The following is a 19,723-nucleotide window of genomic DNA, read 5'->3' as shown; positions in this document are numbered from 1 at the left end:
ACAGTCTGGTGTGGAAATATTGCATCGTTGCGAAGGTTGTAGATACATCAAGAATACAACTGCAATATGCACCCAACAACCGCCAGATTTATACCAAGAATCGGGTTGCTATTCTAAAATACAGGCCGGTGTTTTCACTCTACGATTTTTGCTGAAGTATGGGGAGCTGCATCGGCGATTTGCACTGGCTGCGTCGGCGATTGGGCACTCGGTTCGTCGGCGATTTGCACTCCTCGAGCCCTCGCTTTGCTGAATGAATCCTTCTGCTTTGAGCTGTTTGACAGCAAAATTGCATCGTAGTTTATAAAATAGCTAAGAGGAGGGAACGAACTATGGGGATTTTCTTTCTAGAAGGCTACCACATCTTGCCTGAGCTATTTTGACCCTTCGTCAGCTTTCGAATCCTATGTTCACCAATGGCCGAGTTTTTTGGATCCAGCACCCCTTTCGCGGAGCCGCTGTGGTACTCCCGCCCAGGAAATCCTCATTATACTGATTCGCATAGGCGGTTGCGGGATGAGATCCGCCGATATGTTGACACTGAAATAGAGCCGTTTTGTGCCGAGTGGGAGGCCAATCGTTCGGTCCCGAAAGCAGTAAGAGTCCGCCCTGCATATAGGCCTATATGTAACAATGAGAACATTCCAGTTGGCTTCGCTTGCTGATAGTACCCCAGGTTCGCAAACGCCACGCAGACCTAGGCTATACGGCCATCCTGTTGAATCCGGCCGCAATTGGGAACTATCTTGGGGCCATTCAACTCCCAGGGAGGGTTTCTTCGAAGGAATGGGATAGCTTCCATGACCTTATAGCTATCGACGAAATGGCCCGCTGTGGCTCTCTCGGGGTTTTATGGGCTCTTGGATGTGGAAACGCGATTGGCTGTCCTCCGGTGATCAATTTTGGGACCGAGGAGCAGAAGTCCAGGTGGCTGCCTCCTGTCATTCGGGGCGAGATCAGATTTTGTCTGGGCATTACGGAGCCGCAAGGTGAGTTGTGAGAATTCTCGGTTTTTTTTTTCTCTCGATTTCTTCTCAACTGTGAAGATGCATCAATTCGCACCGAATAACATCAGTGATGTGCCATAGCCGGATCGGACGTTGCTAGCATCTCGACTACAGCGCAGAAACAAGATAATGTGTTCATCGTCAATGGGACTAAACAGTGGGTTACCAACGGCCTGTTTGCACACTATTGTACAGCAGTCGTCCGGACTGGCGGTGCTGGGAAAGCCGGAATCTCATTACTGGTCATTCCCTTAGATTCCAAAGGGGTTTCTCGGACTGAGATACACAGCTCTGGTGTCGCTTCAAGCGGTATGCTTTTTTCGAACGCCATTGTAGTAACACGCTGCTGATAGATATGCTCAGGATGTGCTGCGCTCAAATTCGACAACGTTGAGGTTCCCGCTGAGAATCTTCTTGGCAACTTGAATGAAGGCTTTCAGTTGATCATGTCCAGTAAGTGTGCCACTGGCCTCGGACTCATCAAGTGCATCTGATACGAGTAGGCCCAATTAGGCCTGAACCATGAACGTCTCTGGATAGCTGGTAACTGTCTTCGCCTTGCCCGCATATGCCTCGAAGATTCATACAAACACGCGCTCACACGCCAGACGTTTGGAAAGCCTCTGATAGATCGTCAAGCTATCCGGCTCAAGTTTGCCAATGTCGGCATGCAAATAGTGAGCGCATACGCCCTGCTTGAGTCTCTGGTCCAGGTCAGAGAGAGCGGCTTCAAGAGAGCAACGGATATTGACGAGCTGGGCTCAAACATTGGCGGCTTGTGCGCCCTGGCCAAAGTTAGTGCTGGTAGGGCAACAGAGTTGGCCGTTCGGGAAAGTCAACAGATCCTCGGGGCACTTGGATATACACGAGCCGGTCCGGGAGCACGCGTCGAAAGAATAAGTCGGGATCTTCGAGTGCTCATCATTGGCGGCGGCAGTGAGGAGATTTTGAGTGAGATGTCAGTGATGCAAGAGAGGAAGGACTTGGAAAAACTGCGTCTCTCTTGAAGTTTTACTTGGTCAAAGTGTAAATTCGAAGTACCTTGGATTTTCCAAATCTCAGTAAGTAGAGTGAGATGTTGAGTGCCAGAAAATTGAATGCGAAGTATAGCAGAAGATACGCTAAGATCTCTTTAGCTAGAGGACATGGGAGCAAGTAGAGGATTAATTATATAATTATAATGAGGAAAGGAAGCTTCAATGGGTAGGCAGGCAGTCTTGTGTGCAACAGGGCTCTTGATGGAAAATCACCCCTTAGTTGAAACGATTTAGCTAGTAGTTGTATCGAGCCTCCTAACTCGCACACTTACGAGAAACTCCTCGAGAAGCAGGCTCCCAGTATATGACTGATCTCATCTTATTCGTATCATTTAGTGGTTATCCAGCTTAGGGCTCCAGGTGGTAATCCGTTGTATATCGCTGGAACTCCACATCTTTCATCAGTAACCTGTGCGTCTCCTCTGTGGCCGCAATAACGACCTCAATCACTTCCTTGCCGTGCGCATCAGTCTTCCCAGCCAACGGAAAAACATATGGTATCGGGGACGCTGGCGGACGCAACGCAGCTGGACGGCCAAATCCAAAATCCCAATTATGGTACTTCAGGCAAGCCCAGCTCGTGAAACCCGAATCAATCTTGCGCGGTGGGCTGGACAGCCATGATCGGGTGGAGAAATCATCTATACTGCCAACCCAGGCAAGGCCATCCTCGAGAAAGGTCGCGTCCACGTTATCGATGATGGTCCGCAGCGCTACGGCAGCATCGATTGGTCCTTCGGGTGCCTTGAGTCTTCCAACCGGCAGGACAGCTCCGCTCATGAATGTGGTGTTTCCGATGAAGTTGATCGGAAACTCGGGGAAAGAACGGGTACGGAATGTGACGGGGAAGACGGTCCAGGAGTCCATTTCGTTCTCGCCCTCGGCTAGAGCGGCCTTCGCACGGGTCAGCCCAGTCCAACAGATTGCGTGGAGACAGTCCGCCGTGGAAACTGGTGCGGATGGCTTCTGGGCTGCGATTTCAGCTTTCAAGGCCATGATTGCCTCGCGTGAAAAGCTAATCACAGCAGACTTGGTAGGTTCAGCCATGAGATTGGACCAGGGATTGTCCGGATCTGGCTTGGTGGAATTAACCATACAGCCACGCGCAGCCATGGCTTGTTCGAGCCCCTGGACCTCCGACGCATCGGGTCTCTTGAGGCTCGACAGGATGGAGCGGTCCGTGTAGAGCGGAATTTCGTTGTTTCCTTGACAGTGTGCGGCCCAAGCTCGGAAAAGTAGGTCAACACTAGGTCCATCGACGAGAAAGTGGTGAAAGGCAGCCGTGAGGATCAAGCCACCGTCGATGAAGTTGAGCTGAAATATACAGGCGGGCAAGCCGCCATCATGGCCTTTCCCTGCTGCTATAGGATTGACCAAAGCTTCTGGATACGCTTTGCCTTTGGGAAGCTTCCAGGGCGCAAAGCGTTCGCGTTCAAGTTCTGCATAGGATGGAAGATCGGTGCGGACAGCGTCAGCGCCAGTAACGAGAAGAAGAACGCCATCGTCATCGCCGATCGTTTTCATGGTGCCACGCTTCGATACGGCGTCGAAAGCTACTGTTGCAGCTAGGCATGGGACATGAGAGGCGAGTTTCTCCAGTCCGGTTTTGAGAAGCTGGACAATGTCCCTGCGGGATTGCCTGGTGGACTCGGAGAGCTGATAGTGCATTGACATTCGCGCGTGTACCTTGGGCATAACCTGGTCACAGCCAGAGAGAAGGAAGTCCTTGGCACCTCTAGCATTGGCATCAGACGGCTGGCACCAGTATGTTTCCACTCCACTGGGGAGTTGTTCCTCCCATCGTCGAGCCATGCTTCTCACCGATTCAGCTGGAAGCGAAAAGACAAAAAGAGCCTTGGCTGTAAATCCGGTCGGCGAATTGACGGCGCTTGTGTTGTTGCTTCTAAGTTCTATACCTTCTATCAGGAAGAGGGCCTTTCTCAGAGAGGTCGAGAGGCAGCGTCGCACCGAAGATCCTGTGATGCTAGCTAGCTATTATTATACCCATCAGCCGTAACCATGCTCAGGGCTCCACAATTGCTGGTATAACTATCGGCATAGGGTTCGGTGCCCCAGATCGAAACGCCGAAGATCGGACACCCACATCCAAGCCGAATATTTCGAAAGATAGATCCAAATAGGGGTCCGCACGAATCTGTTCGATATTCGTATTCGTTGCGAATTGTGGAATATCACGGTGGCCGTGATGTTCTGATCGAGATGTTGGTCTGGTTGTATACACGTAGATATGCAGTCCACCCGCCCCTCGCGATGAGAATAAGAACAACTTCATACCTTTGAACCTATCTCAACCATGACTCCTAATAAAGGACTACGCATACAGGAAGCTAGGAATCGTATCCAGGCAAGCTATGAGCAAGGTAATGAGGTTTTGGATTCATCTGTTGGATCCGTGCCTTTACAAGGACCACCAAAACGCGCTCCACCAAGGTGCTATACTTGCTTTCTTATAGGGGCATACTAGAGTTAGGTACCATACGTAATACTAGCTAGATCGGATAAAATAACATATTGTTTTGGTGGTTTGGAATAGCTCCAGGATTCAAAATTGTTGTGATTCAGAGGAAGGTTCAGTATTATTATTCTCATCTGACAGCATGAGGGTTTATATATAATCTGTTAGGCACGAGAGACTTGACCTGTAGCACCAAGTCGGCGATGGCACCAATGATCTCGCTACGGTGCTTTAATTTTATCTACTGCCCGTACCCCCAGTCTATCTAGACTTCTAGAGACGGCGCCTGCCCCAGGCGTTTCAATGTTCGATGTCGAGTAGGGACTAGGGCGTACAGACTAGAATGATACGCAATCTTGAAGTGCCCGTTCTCTTGCTGACGCTCTCGATTGGCATCTCAATACTGTACTAATAACCCACAAAAATCTCAGTGTCAAACGCAGAAAGAACAATCAAACGAATGCCATTGATAAATTGGAACTTCTGCTTCCGGCGCTCAACATCCTGCGGGCGAAGGAAGGTATACCACCGTCTGGGAGCAACCTATCCACCATACAATGACGTTGATGCATTTCTCTTAAATTCATAATATTGCCTTGGACGTATCGTATCATCAAAGCTATAATACATAATCTATCTATTCTGGGGAGTAAAAGAGGATGATAATGCCGGCCACATGGTACACTCTGATACCGGCCTGGTTTGTTGCATACTAGTCGAGTAGGTTTGCAGGGTCTGTACCTTGGTAAGAAAGGGCAGTGCAGTGAATAAAATAGGTCTGGCTACATCTATCTCTATACCACAACCATTTACCCTCCCGTCTAGAACAGAACAGGCGAAATTTGCATAATTACAATAGGGTGTTACTTCGCGATCTCCACACCATTAGTCGCACCTAAGGGTACAAAGTCAGCCTTAGTGATCAACCAAGAACGGAATCAGACTTACCAAGAGCCTTCTTAATGTCACCGTAGATGGCAAATTGCCCAGCAGTAAGACCACCAATCATGAATAGACGAGTAGGGAGACCAGTAAAGGAACCACGAAGACCAAGCTCACCCGCAATCTTGATGAGGCGGGAGACGGTGCTCTCCCCAGGGAGGCCCTTGGTCTTGTTGATCTTTGATAGCATAGTATCAGCGGGCTGAGAGATGATGGCAGCAGCGAAGCCAGCAATGAGACCAGATCCTAAGTTCACACCAGTCTGGGCGCCATTTGACAGCTTGGACTTGTCCAGGCGAGCAAAAACAGCCTCAGCAACCTTTTCATAAACCACAAACTTAGTCACTGTGTAGGGCACCCTATATCACGTCAGTCTATTGCTGTGTCTCTAAGCCTATCATTGAACCAACGTACTGCTTCAAGAGAATAGGACCAAAACCACGGTAGAAAGCACCAATGCCCTCGTTCTTGAAAATCTTGCCAAAACCGCTAAACAGGCCATTGGCGAAGCCAGGCTGAGAGACAAGACGGATACGTGTAGCCTCAAGAGGGCAGAGAGCGATAGAGGCAAAGAACTCCGCACAGGCAGCTGAGACAGAATACACAGCAGTACGGTTCTGACGGGCCCTTTCAAGACCAAGGACGTTGATGGATTGCTGCTTGAAAAACTCGTAACCACCGAATTTGAAGGCGCCCTGCATGAAGTAACCAGCAAAGGTTGGGCCAAACCCGGTCAAGAGAGCCCCAGCGCCCTCATTTTGGATAACCTGACGGAAGCCACCAATCATACCACGGTTGTAGGTCACTGGGTCGAGCTGGATCCTGGTTTTGACACTGTCGGCGTGTTAGTAAGTCATGAACAATAGATACTGGCGCTGAACCGGATGGACAACATACACATCAACCGGAGTGAAGGCACCATGAGTGACCGAACAGCAGACGGCACCGGCAAAAGCGAAGCGAGAGTACAAGGCTAGGCCCTCAACCTTGGTCTCAGGGACGGTCGGGGCTACAGCAGCGGGAGACGCAGCCATTGCGGCGGTGATGAATGCGCGCGACACGAAGGATTTAGGGATGGAAAAGGAACAGGTGTTACTGTGCTGATCTGGGAAAAATTGAGAAAAAGTTGGGAGAGCAAGCGGGTTGAGCGTCAGCGTCAGACTAGCGGCCCGCACGTGTTTGGGGTGACCGGCGTTTTTTTTTTTCGGCGTTTTATGTTGGTATTTAAGACATTGGACGCGCTAGTCGCTAGTGAGCGTAGGCGTACGGTGTATGTAGTAGCGATCTACGGAGTAGAGATATAGAGATCTTACAAGACGGGTGGCGCCTCTTCCCGTATTAGGATTTAGGAGTACTCTCCAGGGTGCTATATATAGCCTAGACGTATCTGCCCTACACCTTGACCACTTTGATCCCCATAATCCCCATAATCCTGGGGTAGTCAATTGGATGGTTCATGAAAAGTGATGTAGAAAAGTAGATTTAAGACCTTGCTGAGATACCAGGTCAGATGTCCTAGAGCATTTCCGAGACCCTAGTAAACTGTAACCGATATCAGGCTGATCCGGCCGAAAGCTTCTCGACCATATCCGCCTGATATCGGGTATACCGTAAGAGCAGGCACAGGGTGAAAGCCCTACCGCATTCGATTTAAAAGGACCTAGAGTGTGTACTAGCAGTTGCTTCGTGTATGTAGTTCTTCAACAGATTGATATTTTTTTGTTTTTTTTTTTACAGGGGAAAGCTGGATCTATCTGAAGGGGGTGGAGATCTTGAGAAAACATCGCTGTCACCGAAACTAGACAGAGCGAGAAGGGTAGAGTATATAAATACTACTTATACCTCCGATCCTATAGCTAAATGTAGCCTCCAACTCAATTCATACGCGCCCGATCTCCTACCTCGGCCACTGGCAAAAGGTCGGGCATTCAGGATCGGTGCATCAAGTGGTCATTGATTGAAATCGTATCTACCGAAGAACAGTATACCCTCGATCGCAGATACATCAAGCCCTCGATTTGGCCCCCTGATCCAACCTCCCATCCTCAACCCTGAGCGCCGGGTTCCTCGAAAAGATGCTGAAAATCGACAGGTATGCGTCCATGACCACCTCAGCATCCTTTGGTCCATACCGCTCCTTCTGCAACTTGACCGTGATCAACGGGTCCTTGCTAGGGTCATCGCTCATCTCCAAGGTGATATCATAAGGGGATCCGGCCCGCGGCGTGCGCGAATCAATAATCTTCGCCTCACCAATGTTTCCGCTTTCAGCCTGACCCTGTTTATAGTCAAAAACGGCCTGGAACAGCGGCGCGTGGGAGTGCGGGTCATCAGCGGATGGGGCTGGCAGGCCGAGCCGCTCGAGCATAGCCCCGTAGGGCACTGCGCTGTGCAGCAACGCCGTACGCATCTGTTCCTTGGCAGCTACGAGAACCTCATTGAATATCTTGTCCGAGTTGTAGTTCAGGCGCACGGGCAAGAAGTTGGCGAAGAAGCCCATAGTGGCCTGATCGGTGAGCGTGGGCCGGTTGGTGTCAGCGACGCCGATGACCACGTCTGTGCTGGATGTGAGGCGTGCCAGCAGCACGAGGTAGGAGGCCAGGTAGTAGTGCATAGGCGTCACCTTGTGCTTGCGGCTGCGGTCTTTGATGCGAACGGCGACCATTCTGCTGAGGCGTGCGGACAACTCGTGTTCCGTCCAGGTAGTTGGAGTGGCACTCGCCTTGGCCTGGGGGACGTCGAGTGCCGGGAGTCTTGCGGGAAGGGTCTCGAAGAGGCAGCTCCAATATTGGAGGTCCTCACTGAAGCCGCCGGATTCGAGCTGCTTTCGCTGGCGGATGGCAAAGTCGGCGTAGCTCGGCGCAGCCTCAAGCGGGACGCCGCTGTACAACTGACCGGCCTCGACGAAGAGATGTTCAGTGGTCCAGCCATCGCCGACAAGGCGATGGTAAGCAATGATAAGAAGGTGATCAGTGGGTGACCAGTGGAAGACGACGATCTTCAGGGTGTCGCCCTTCGCTAAATCGTACTTGTAATCTTCGAGATCCTTGAACCCTTGCTCAGAGGCAGCTTTGTCTATAACCTTGACGACTTCAAAGTAGGCTCGCGGTGACCGCATAATGGCTTGGGTGGGTTGCGCTGAGCCGTCCGGATCTGTGATGAAACATGTACGAAACGCGTCGTGCCGCTGCAGTGCCTGATTGAATGCCCATCCGAGGCGATTGTGATTGAGGGGACCATGCATGTGTATGCCAATAGTGCTGTTGAACGTCGTCGGATCCAAGGGAAGTTGTTGTTGTTTCCAAGCGTACTCTTGCGTGATGGAAAGTGGTACCTGCCGTTCAAAGCCATCCTCATCGCAGGAATGCGGAGATGGAGGCGTTGGAACGCCATCATAATCAACAGAGAACGTGGATTCGTCGGACGCGCCAACTGTCGACGACGGCGGGATAAGCTGCGCCTCAGTGACAGACTGCGCTGCATCTTCCGACGACGTAGAATGAGCCAGGGGAATAGCTTCAAGTGTCAAGCGGGAGACTGCCTCGTCCACCAGGTCAGCGACAGAGGCACCACCAAGGATCTTCAGAAGGGGAATGTCTATATTCAGGTTCTTGGTGAACCATGAGCCAACCGTAACAGCACTGAGGGAATCCACGCCCTGATCGATTAGAGGCACTGTTAGATTGAGCTCATCAGCAGGAGTAAGCTGTAAAGCCCCGCGGATCCTGCCGGAGAGGCCGTCGATGATGATCGCGCGAACGTCGTCCATGGTTTCGGCCTTGATAAGTTGATCCTTGACGGATCCGATCGCACCAGCGGCGTCCTCGCCCTTAATGTGGCGATCGGACAGCCTGAAATAAGCAAATCGCGGGTCGTCAAAGTAGGGAATTCGGTCATGGTTAGCAGGATCCATGTACGGCATACCGGTGATGACCTCGACATCCTTGGTCTCCCAGTTTCGACCGGCAACAACGGCCTCTGCAAAGAGTGCATGCAGCTCCCATTCGTTGACCTCATCGAAGATAAACCTGACGACATCATACTCGTGTTCACGGCCAGCTCTCGCAATGAAGCCGACACCGAACACGGCACCAATGTCGATGGTCGATGCAGCCATACCACGAGCGCGTCTTTGCTGAGCAAGCGCATGCGTGTATGCATTTGCAGCGCTGTACGCTGCCTGTCCAGGATTCCCGGAGACCATGACAAAGGATGAGAACATGACAAAGAAGTCAAGCGGGTTAGCAGGGTCCGAGAGACGCTCGTTTAGCAGCCGAGCACCCGTCACCTTGGGCGCAAGCACCATTTCCAGCATCGACAGGTCCATGTTCTTGAACATGACATCCTGGAGGACCAGTGGTCCAAAGGCAACACCAGCAATTGGCGGCATAGAGGCACGGACTCGAGCGAGACCTTCGTCGACCGAGGCCTCGTTGGAAACATCCCTCGAATCAAATTAGCAACAACACTAACATCGGAAGTGAGAGGGAACTTACATTGGTAGAACCATCACGCTTCCCCCAAGCAGGGCGATGTCGTCGATCCAGCGTTGGTCAATCTTGGGAGAGCGACTAGACAGGACCACATGGCGTGCGCCGCGCTCGACCATGAAGCGAGCAATAGAACGGCCCAGATCACCAGCCAGACCAATCAGCAGGTACGTCTTGTTGTCGACGAAGATCCGATCTGTCTCCATCGAGCGGATACGGCTGGGGATGATCTGGTCCGACTTCCAGTCGACAACCGCATTGATCTCAGGACCTTGTTTCAAAGACAATATCTCATTACCCTTGAGTATAGACACATTGTGGTCGTTGCTGACCTCGTTTGCTAACCGGACAGCCTCAACCAGACACTGAGACGCGTTTTGAACGCTTTCTGCGGACATCGGTGTAGCAACGTTCTGGAACAAATGGTCAATTCGGCGAATAGAGCAGCTAGACGGAAGACATCTGGCTAGCCTGTGGTTCAGGCTTGCCGGGCTCTTTTCGGGAGCCAAATCATAAAATACTGAAGCGTTTAGCGGCAGCTTCTGGCGAAGGTTGCGCTGCGTCTCTTTTTCGTGCAGTTGAATCCAGCGGATACCGCCCAATTTCGGAGCGGCCTTGGTGGATACGAAGATGAGTGGGATGCCAGCAGCCGCTGCTCGATGGCTCAGAGCCTCGACATAGAGCATGGGAGGCTCAAAGATAAGTACGGATGAACCTGCGGCGAAGTCCGATAGCAGGGTCTGTGCGACGAGGTCTCCTGAGATGGCTGGAAGCACAGACATAGTCAGATCCGCCTTGTTTGTGATGGTAACAAGTCGGTGGGAAGGGACTTGAACGGAGGAAGCGTTGGTCTCTGAGAGGGCGACCACCGTGCCGTCGAATCCAGCAACCCTGCCCTGAATGAGATAGAAATAGCCCAGCTGGCCCATTCTTAGAGCTTTTGCAAGAGAGTACTCCACCTGGACCGTCACAAAGGACTCATCAACAGCTAGTAGAACAAAGCGCTCCTCGTGGAACCTGAAGAAAGGCTCATCGTCATCGTATCCAAGGGTCAGAGTCTCCTGTCTCGGATCCAAGTCCACCAGAATGGGACGGCGGCCAGAGTTCAGTCGATGGTTTCTGTCAACATCTGGCTTGAGACGTGGCACAATAACCTTGCCATCAGACAAGTACAGTTCTGGCTCCTGTGTCCACAAAATACCGCTCTCCTGCCAGTCAGTACCATCTTCCAATCGCAGAATGGTCTCAACCAGCAACTCAGGTCTCAGATTTTCAGCATTCTGCACATCCAGCACCTGTATGTGGATTTCCGGATATTCCATACGGAGAGTGCGAAGGAGGCCGATGGTCATGGCTTGCTGCGGATTTTCAACCCAGGCATCTTCCGTCACCCACAAGACATGGTTGGCGGCGTTGAAGATGGTTTGCAAGGCATCAAGTTGCTCATCATCGAACCCAGCAAACGTATGCTGGTCCAGTTCAGATAGCACAACAAATGTGGACCCTGGCTGGTAGTCAAAGTCGATGATCTCTCGGATGGTGGGGACAGTCTCCCATTTGCGCGCTGGCAGGATGGCTGGAAGCTTATCCAAGAGCGCACTCGTCTTCGGTGAGGAACCCCCAATAACAACCAGTGGCGCGTAGGACTCCTTGACGGGGGCAGTCAGTGGCGAGTCCAGCCTTTGTACTAGATCGTTGACCGCGTGAGTAGCGAACACGCCGTTGGGGAAGACCCTGCTGTCCGGATCAAGAGTGCGGCTGTCGATACCCGAAAACCCAGTCTTCCTCAGCAGTGTGTCCCACTGATCATATGAGATAAAGGGTTCAAGAACACGCCCTTCGTCATGACCAGCCCACCAATCGGGGAACAAACCGAAGATGAATCCAATACGAGTGTGCTCACGGTGTGCAACTTCAATGACAACCAATCGACCCCCAGGTTTTAGCAGAGATCGCACATTTGCCAGAGTCTCTTCGAGCCTAGGCGTGGCATGGAGCACATTGGAAGCAATGATCAAGTCGTACGAATTGGGCTTGAAGTCTTGCTCGCTTGGAGGACGGCGAATATCGAGCGGACGGAAATCCATCTTGTCGGCATGCCGCTCAAACTCCTTGGCCGCTTGCTCGAAAAACGCGCTGGAGATATCGGTGAAGGTGTAGCTATTGAACGAGATCTGTTGGTGGTTCAAGAAATACCGTGTGGCACCCCCAGTACCAGCGCCTTTTATTTGTGTCAGTGGCTGTATTGGATGGGATGCGGTTTACTCACCAATTTCGAGAACATTCAGGTTTTGATCCCGGTGATTGATCTGCCCAAGGAGTCTTTGATAGTAGTGGTATGAATTCCCGTAGCTCACGGTGCCGCCGTAGAATTCGGTGAGCAAGCCATCGTGGTCCATCAGGTCAAAGGCGTTCGTATTGTTGCGAAGTGTGTCCAAGGCTCCTTCACCGACTCTCTGAATGAGGCGTACGAAGGGATGGGCCACATTTCTGCGTCGTAGGTCAGCCAATACCTCTTTCTATTCCAGTAGGAAGGCTTACTGTCGAATCATTTCTTCAATATCAGCTCTCGTGTCCTTGTCCCAGCCCGGCTCGTACCACACATTACGGCCCGCCTCAGTCTCCACGATGATATACTCGCACCACTGGATATGCTTCGTAAAGTGAAAGGCTGCCTTCTCGCGGTCCTCAGCCGTGAGGTTTGCGAGAAACCCTTTGATGTACCAGTACGTAATTCGCTCAATGACTGCAACGTCCTTCTTGTCCTGCTCCGTGGCGTGGTATTTGCTGTCATCGAGCAAGGGATCTGGGTTGATTGGACCCCAGCTCCACTTGGAGAACATTCCATGGTCATCAGCAGCCGAGAGCGGAGAAAATGGCTTGAAACTGAGGCCCTCGATGTGGATCATGGTGGCTTCGGTCTCAGGATCAACAACTTCAATGTCTCCTGCCACGGTATTTCCGACACTTGCCGCACTGGTTGAGATGAACTCCACCTGGCTGGACAGCGGGTGAATACGATCAGCGACCCACGGGTTCAGAGCAATGCGATCAATTCCAGTAGGCACGAGAAGGGATCGCAGGCGTCTGTCTCCGGGAGCAGTGTACGCTCCGATGAAGCTTTGAAAGGCAACGTCGAGAGTAGCAGGATGTAGGACCATGTTGCGGTGATTGTCTTCCAGCCGGTGGAAGGTGATGGAGCCACAAGCCTTGCTGTCGCCGCGTCTCAGGGTACTGACTCCTCGGAACTGCTTAGTGTAGCCGTACCCGATTTCACCGAGCATGTTGTAAAATCTGTCGATGCTAACATTGTTTAGGTGAGGCGGCTCGCCTTGAGGGGGTGGAAGGGTCTCAGGTGCTCCTGGTCCGTAAGTGACGGCGACCGTACCAGCCGCTGAGCGAGTAAGACCAGTTTCTCTGGCGAGGCAAGAGTTGATAACGAAGCTGTATACGGCGTATGTATCTGTGGTCTGCGATGGGTCGATGTCTAGACTGAGGTTGATCTCGACCATGCTGTTTTCATCCTCAAAGGTCACGGCCTTGTCGATGGAGAGGTTCAGAACTTCCAAAAGCCGAACCTCTTGGTCACCGGCCAGCTTCATAGCAGCCTCCATGGCCATGACAACGTATCCTGCGCCTGGAAACACAGTCTGTCCCTGTAAGGAGTGGCCATCGAGCCATTCGATATCACGCTGCCGGATAAAGTTCTGCCACAGAATCGATGAAGGACTGCTGTGGACGAGCTGCTTGCCGAGCAGAAGATGAGGGCTTTCGGCTCCAAGCCAACTGCGAAGCGCGCGTGACTCCTTTCTGTACGAGCGGTGATGGTCCCAAGAATAGCATGGAAGTTCTTTGGACAAGTCTTTGGATTTGGCATCCAATGAGAGGCTACTGTACAGGCTATCAAAGTCGATAGCAGCTGAGCCAAAGCGCGACCATATATAGCCTAGGCACGAAGAGAAGGCTTCAACGTCATACTTATTCCGCTCCATGCAGCCCACGTATGGGAGCGGAGCGCCGGCGCAATTTTCAATGGTCTTGAGACTAGGATTCTTCAGAGCCGGATGAGCTCCAACTTCGATGCAAACATCGAGCGGCATGTGCTTCACCAGCGCTTGCTCGACAGCATAGGAGAAGAGAACGGGAGAAAGCAGATTATCACTCCAATACTCAGCCTTGAGGTCCTCGGGCTTCATGATCTTCCCTTCATAGACCGACGAGATCCAGGTGACTGTGGGTGCGACATCCATACTGAACTTATCGCAGCCACAAGCTTTCAGAGCTGCAACATAGGGCTCGGCGCAAGGACGCATATGGTGGGAGTGGTAAGCCTTGTCAACCTTCAGGAGCCGGTTGAATCTTGACTCGTCGTTGAGGATCTCCTGAGCCTCGAGGATGGCATCTTTGTCTCCGGAGAGGGTAACACTTTCCGGTGCATTGCTTGCTGCAACGGTTATTCTACCCTCAAAAGCCTCGAGGGCGCATAATTCAGTTTCATCATCAAAGGAGGTGCCTGCAGCCATCATGGCGCCCTCCATGCCGTTCAGGCTACCTGCATGCCTCGAAGTGAGACCGCGAAGGTATGCAATACGGATTGCTTGGGACGCCGATATGAAAGCCGGCGGCAAATGCGCAAGCTATCTCTCCCGAGCTGTGGCCGACGGCAACCTTGAATCCCACCCCGGAAGCTTCAAGAAGCTTTGTGAGCATGATCTGGACGGCACAGCAGAGAGGCTGCGAAAACGTGGCGTCATGTACATTAGAGTCTGCCCCCTCGAGAAGGAGCTGGTCCATGAGCTTCCACGTGGGTCGGTATTCCCTTGGCAAGTCCTGCAAAGATTGGTCCAGCTCCAAGATGATATCGCGGGCGTAAGGTACTTCCGAGATAAGAGCCTTACCCATGGTTGGCCACTGGGCGCCCTGCCCGGTGAAGATACCAAGCACTTCGGGTTTGATCTTGACATCCGAGACAGTTGCGATGGTTTGCTTCCCTTGCACCAAAGCGGCATCGCGCTCGAGAGCCTCGCAGAGAGTTTGCACCGTCTTGGCTGGGATAGCATGGCGGACTTGGAGGTCCGATCGCTTTTTCAGCAGTGTCCAGGCGAGGTCTTGTAGCCGTAGGCTGGGCTGGCTTTTGATATATTGACTCAGCTCCTCCATGGTGGCCTTCAGCGAGGCTTCTGAATTGGCGGAGAGCGTGATCGGGGCAAGGCAAGGGGCTGAAAGCTCATTTATTGCTGGTTTCCAGGCGGGAATATAGGACTCCACAATTATGTGCGCGTTGGTACCGCCGAATCCGAACGAGTTAACACTCACCCGTCGTGGTTGGTTAGACTTGAGCTCGGGCCAGGCCTGGAGCTTCGTGACAAGCTGGAGATCCGAGTAGAATGGAGCCACTCTCGGGCTTAGGTCATTGAATAGCATATTTGGCGGTAGTAGACCATGCTGAATGGCCTGCGAAGCTTTGATCAGGCCGGCAATACCGGCAGTACCCTCAGTATGACCGATGATCGTCTTAATACTACCCACGTACAGAGGGTCTTCGTCGACAGCACGCTGCCTCTCCCCGAAAAAAGCAGAAGAGATGGCTTGGGCTTCTTGCGGATCTCCTGCCGGAGTACCTGTACCGTGCGCTTCGAAGTATTGGCAGCGGTCTTCGGGCTTTGTCACATCGAGGCCGGCTCGCTTGTAGACTTCGCGAATGAGAGCTTCCTGTGCCGCATGGTTCGGCATTGTAATTCCCGCAGTTTTGCCGTCCTGGTTGATGCCGCTCTCACGAATGATACACTCTATGCTGTCACCATCTGCGATCGCCTGACTGAGGGTTTTCAGGACGACAGCGGCAACGCCTTCGCCTCTGGCATAACCATCCGCTGCGGCATCCCACATTCGAGAACGGCCAGTGGGTGAGAACATGTTCAATTTACTGGCTGAGATAAAAGGAACTGGACCCAGGATCAGGTTCGAGCCGGCAGCAATGGCGACCTGACTTGAGCCCGTTCGAAGTTGCTCGATGGCATGGTGAACAGCAACGAGGGAGGAGCTGCAGGCGGTATCAAAGGTCATACTCGGACCGTGCCAGTCGAAAACGTAGGAGACTCTGTTGGATAGAATGGATGCAGATGTGCCGGTAGCGGCATAGATGTTCAGGGCATCAAGATCGTAGTTCTGGTTGTCGAGGAAATCACGTTGCATCATACCAACGTAGACGGCGGTGGGAGAACCTCGAAGGTCTTCTATCTTGAGACCAGCGGCCGAGAGACTTTCGTATACAGTTTCTAGAAGAAGACGCTGTTGGGGATCGATTGTGTCGACTTCGTTGGGTGGAATATTGAAGAAGGCTGGGTCAAAGGTGTATGGGTCTTCGTCAAGGAAGTAGGCGAATCGTGCGTTCGTGCGACCATGGTGGGCTCCATCGGGATGATAGAAAGCGTCCACGTTGAATCTCTCCTTGGGGACTTTCCTCACCAGGTCCCTGGGGGTTTTCAGAAGTTCCCAGAGCTTAGAAGGACTGCTGGCACTGCCGGGGAAGCGGCAACCGCTGCCAACGATTGCAATGGGCTCATTGCGACGGGCTTCAGATTGGGTCATGGCAGCGAGTATGGTCTCAGTGTGTTGAAACGATGAAGGTGCAAGCTCAGGCAGCGTCTGCCTCTACTCTTTAGTACGCCCATCATGAGCTTCACGAGGCCCAAAATCTCACCGGGCCTTTAGGGCAGTGTACCGGGGCAAGTTCGGCGTATGGAACACCGCTAGCCGTGCGATACAGCCATTCCGAACGTCCAGTGTATTCACCGAATTGGGCTATCATCGGCATTTGGATAGAAAAATGCCCTCCCTGATACTTTTATGGTGCCTATACTGAAAGGCGAGACTCTGAGAGGCTAGCTTAGCGCAGGTACCGGCAATCCACCGTAACCGGTGTCGCAATGATGAACAGCCGCCGTGAGGCGTTAAGGATACGGAGAATTAAGCCGAATAAAGCTGGAGGCGAGTGGCCATGCACTTCCACTCTTAGTCAAAAGCATCAATCACGTCGATCAAGGTAATACAATACGGTGTGACCAAGGGTGCGTAGATCGGATTTCCTGTGATTACACATGTTCACCCCTGATGCATTCTAATCTACCTTGCGGCTGCCTAGCTGACTAGCTAAAGGAGGAACTCGACTCTCTATCCACCTGAATTATCTCAATTTGGCGCGTCAATTGCTGAGATTTCCGACAGTCTCAGGATATGCTTCACCACCTCCCCCACCTCGTCTTTCCTTGTTGGCAAATGATGGGCGGTCTCCGTTTGAATGACATTGGCAAAGTTCGACCGATAGTGGTTTCTCACTAGCTTTCGTGCGCGGCCAAGACAAAAGTCTCTGTTGCCGTGTATGTGAAGCGTTGGAACGTTAATGTAGGCTTTGCTCAGGCCATAAGCCTGGGCTCTTGCGTTCAGCCACAAGGAAGCCTCGTTGGGAAAGAAACAGCAGCTCATTACGGCAAATCGTAGCTGCGGCATCCAGGGCACTAGGCCGTGCTGTTGCTGCCAGAGCATCATTGCAAGGGCGAGTGCACCTTCGGAGAACCCAATCGCTCCGACGATCTCTGCATCAGGATGATTTGCTTGCCATCCATCCACCGTCAGCTTGACCGACGCGTTGATTCTCTTTAAGCTGTTCTCAATAGTGGTGCCGTCGCCACCAAACCAACAGTAATATGGCTCTTGGCCGCTGAACATGGGCAGAACCCCGGGTCCTGCAGCGCATTCCATCGGCCCGTCAAGGAAAATGAACTCGAACGTCTCCCCCAGTAGAAAGCAAATTCTCGCCATTTGGACGTTGAAGATGGCTCCCTTCGAGCCAGTCCCATGGAAGCAAAGAAGGGCTTTGGACGGTACCCTAGACATTCTGATTCACTCGTTAGTGCGTAATCAACAGTGAGAGTGAGGGCATGATGTGTGACCAACGATGATGTATTGAAGCGGCTCTAGTGTTGGCGTTCTAGCTTTTCATTGACAGTTGATGATAACTACGAGCTTCGAAGAAGAGTAGCATAAAACACTCCTATCAACGGACACATCGGGAAATGTTCGCTCCCATGGGGCACCAATATCATTGGTATACTCGCCTCCACACGCAGGTACTATGGGGCCAACAGACCGAAACGCCGAAGAACACCGAACGGCCTAGCAGATTATGTCTCGCGGGCCGCCGGCAGTCTCCCGCTCGCTACTGCGCCACCTGCGTTGTTCAGTCGATGTGGGCATAATAATGTAATGAGGTAGCAGCCAATGGCACTCACAGTAAGACATCGGGCCTTCGATAAAAGATTTTGGTGGACCTTCACCTACACTGAGTTCAAAGTCGTGTTCCTTGGTACCTGTTCAGCTCAAGATCCGGAAGGACGCCTGCCATCCTACTGAGAATGGGATCGGTTGATACTGCGGCCCTTGTGCCTCCAACAACTCAGCGTGCGGTGATCGTGGAGGCTGGAGATCGGGTGCGCGTACGAGACGATGTGCCTTTGCCTACGCTTGAAAAAACCCAGTTCTTGATCCGAACGGAAGCCGTGGCTGTCAATCCCAGCGACACCAAAATGCGCGGCGCCTTCGTGACTCCTGGTGGTGTTCTAGGCACTGATTATGCCGGAACCGTCGTCGCTTGTGGGCCCGAGGTCACAGAGGTAGAGGTTGGCGACAGAGTGTGCGGAGCGCAGCATGCCATGAACGCTAACACACCTCATCGTGGATCATTCGGAGAATACAATATTTCTGCTGGCAAGGTCTGGTTGAAGCTACCTGCGTCCGTCAGCACTGAAGGCGGTGCTACGTTTGGTGCCGGTATCAGCACTGCAGGGCTGGCTTTGAAGCTTCTAGGGCTGCCTCTGCCCGATGCTCCAGTTCAGAAGCCTGCATACATTCTTGTGAACGGCGGCAGTACAGCGACCGCAACCATTGCTATACAGCTGCTGAGGCTGTGAGAGAACACCATTCCCGAGTTGGCATCGTGCTGACCAGTCCAGCGCAAATATGATCCCAATAGCAACCTGTTCGCCAAAAAATTCAGACCAAGTCAAAGCCTACGGTGTCGAAGCGACCTTTGACTATCGCGACCCGGACTGCGCCACTAAGATTGTAAGGCCATCATCTTCTTTCCATCCCACAACGTTGGTCGCTTTCGTATCCATACACCCAATCTTACTGACCGATCCTCCTGCCACAACCAGAAAGCCTACACGAAAAACAACCTGCGCTACGCTCTCGACTGCATCACGACAGCGGAATCCACCAGCCTCTGCTTCGCGGCCCTTGGTCGCGCCGGCGGCAAGTACGTTTCCCTCGACCCGTTTGCGCAGCACGCCGCCACGCGCGCCACCGTGAAGACCGACTGGGTGCTTGGCCCATCCATCTTCGGTGATGGGTCTACCTGGCCTAATCCATACGGTCGACCGCCGAGTGAGGAGATTCGTGCCTATGGCGAGAAGCTGTGGGCGGTGGCCCAGAAGTTGGTGGATGATGGTAAACTGCGACATCATCCCGTGCGGATCCTTGACGGTGGACTCGACCAGGTGCTGGTGGGTATGGAGTTAGTGAGGAGTGGCAAGCTTTCAGGGGAAAAATGTGTGGTTCGTCTAGTCAGCTAGTTGGTTGCATAGGCTCGAAGTCTCCATCAATTACCACAATTGACACTGCAATGTACGGGAAGAGACCAATCTCCCAAAGAGAGGAGGCAATCCGCCTTTCGGGGCATAGATAGAGTATTGCCCTAATCTTTTTTGTATT

The 19,723-nt window shown here is 52.4% G+C and overlaps 6 protein-coding genes across 6 annotated transcripts, besides 1 other annotated feature; 2 read left to right on the top strand and 4 right to left on the bottom strand.

Moving 5' to 3' along the window:
• Positions 1-166: 166 nt before the first annotated feature.
• Positions 167-232: a microsatellite.
• A 184-nt stretch (positions 233-416) lies between these two features.
• ACLA_055710 (acyl-CoA dehydrogenase family protein) lies at positions 417-2,014 on the top strand (the record flags this gene model as incomplete). Its single annotated transcript, XM_001274948.1, has 5 exons — positions 417-596; positions 677-989; positions 1,089-1,316; positions 1,371-1,460; positions 1,521-2,014. 5 exons carry the CDS (start codon positions 417-419, stop codon positions 2,012-2,014), a joined length of 1,305 nt encoding a protein of 434 aa, XP_001274949.1.
• Positions 2,015-2,392: 378 nt separating this feature from the next.
• On the bottom strand, positions 2,393-3,856 carry ACLA_055700 (putative trichothecene biosynthesis acetyltransferase; the record flags this gene model as incomplete). Its single annotated transcript, XM_001274947.1, has 1 exon — positions 2,393-3,856. One exon carries the CDS (start codon positions 3,854-3,856, stop codon positions 2,393-2,395), a length of 1,464 nt encoding a protein of 487 aa, XP_001274948.1.
• A 1,527-nt stretch (positions 3,857-5,383) lies between these two features.
• On the bottom strand, positions 5,384-6,496 carry ACLA_055690 (putative mitochondrial phosphate carrier protein (Ptp); the record flags this gene model as incomplete). The annotated part of the gene is made up of 4 exons (XM_001274946.1): positions 5,384-5,415; positions 5,469-5,821; positions 5,877-6,296; positions 6,360-6,496. The coding sequence occupies 4 exons, from the start codon at positions 6,494-6,496 to the stop codon at positions 5,384-5,386; spliced, it is 942 nt and encodes a 313-aa protein (XP_001274947.1).
• Positions 6,497-7,467: 971 nt separating this feature from the next.
• Positions 7,468-16,543, bottom strand: ACLA_055680 (putative polyketide synthase; the record flags this gene model as incomplete). The annotated part of the gene is made up of 5 exons (XM_001274945.1): positions 7,468-9,907; positions 9,959-12,173; positions 12,222-12,442; positions 12,494-14,589; positions 14,711-16,543. The coding sequence occupies 5 exons, from the start codon at positions 16,541-16,543 to the stop codon at positions 7,468-7,470; spliced, it is 8,805 nt and encodes a 2,934-aa protein (XP_001274946.1).
• Positions 16,544-17,143: 600 nt separating this feature from the next.
• ACLA_055670 (alpha/beta hydrolase) lies at positions 17,144-17,848 on the bottom strand (the record flags this gene model as incomplete). Its single annotated transcript, XM_001274944.1, has 1 exon — positions 17,144-17,848. One exon carries the CDS (start codon positions 17,846-17,848, stop codon positions 17,144-17,146), a length of 705 nt encoding a protein of 234 aa, XP_001274945.1.
• A 518-nt stretch (positions 17,849-18,366) lies between these two features.
• Positions 18,367-19,584, top strand: ACLA_055660 (zinc-binding alcohol dehydrogenase family protein; the record flags this gene model as incomplete). Its single annotated transcript, XM_001274943.1, has 3 exons — positions 18,367-18,917; positions 18,964-19,075; positions 19,168-19,584. The coding sequence occupies 3 exons, from the start codon at positions 18,367-18,369 to the stop codon at positions 19,582-19,584; spliced, it is 1,080 nt and encodes a 359-aa protein (XP_001274944.1).
• Positions 19,585-19,723: the final 139 nt, after the last annotated feature.

The sequence above is a fragment of the Aspergillus clavatus genome, genomic scaffold, assembly GCF_000002715.2.
Source record: "Aspergillus clavatus NRRL 1 1099423829794 genomic scaffold, whole genome shotgun sequence".
NCBI lineage: Eukaryota > Fungi > Ascomycota > Eurotiomycetes > Eurotiales > Aspergillaceae > Aspergillus > Aspergillus clavatus.
This window is presented reverse-complemented; position numbering and strand designations above follow the sequence as displayed.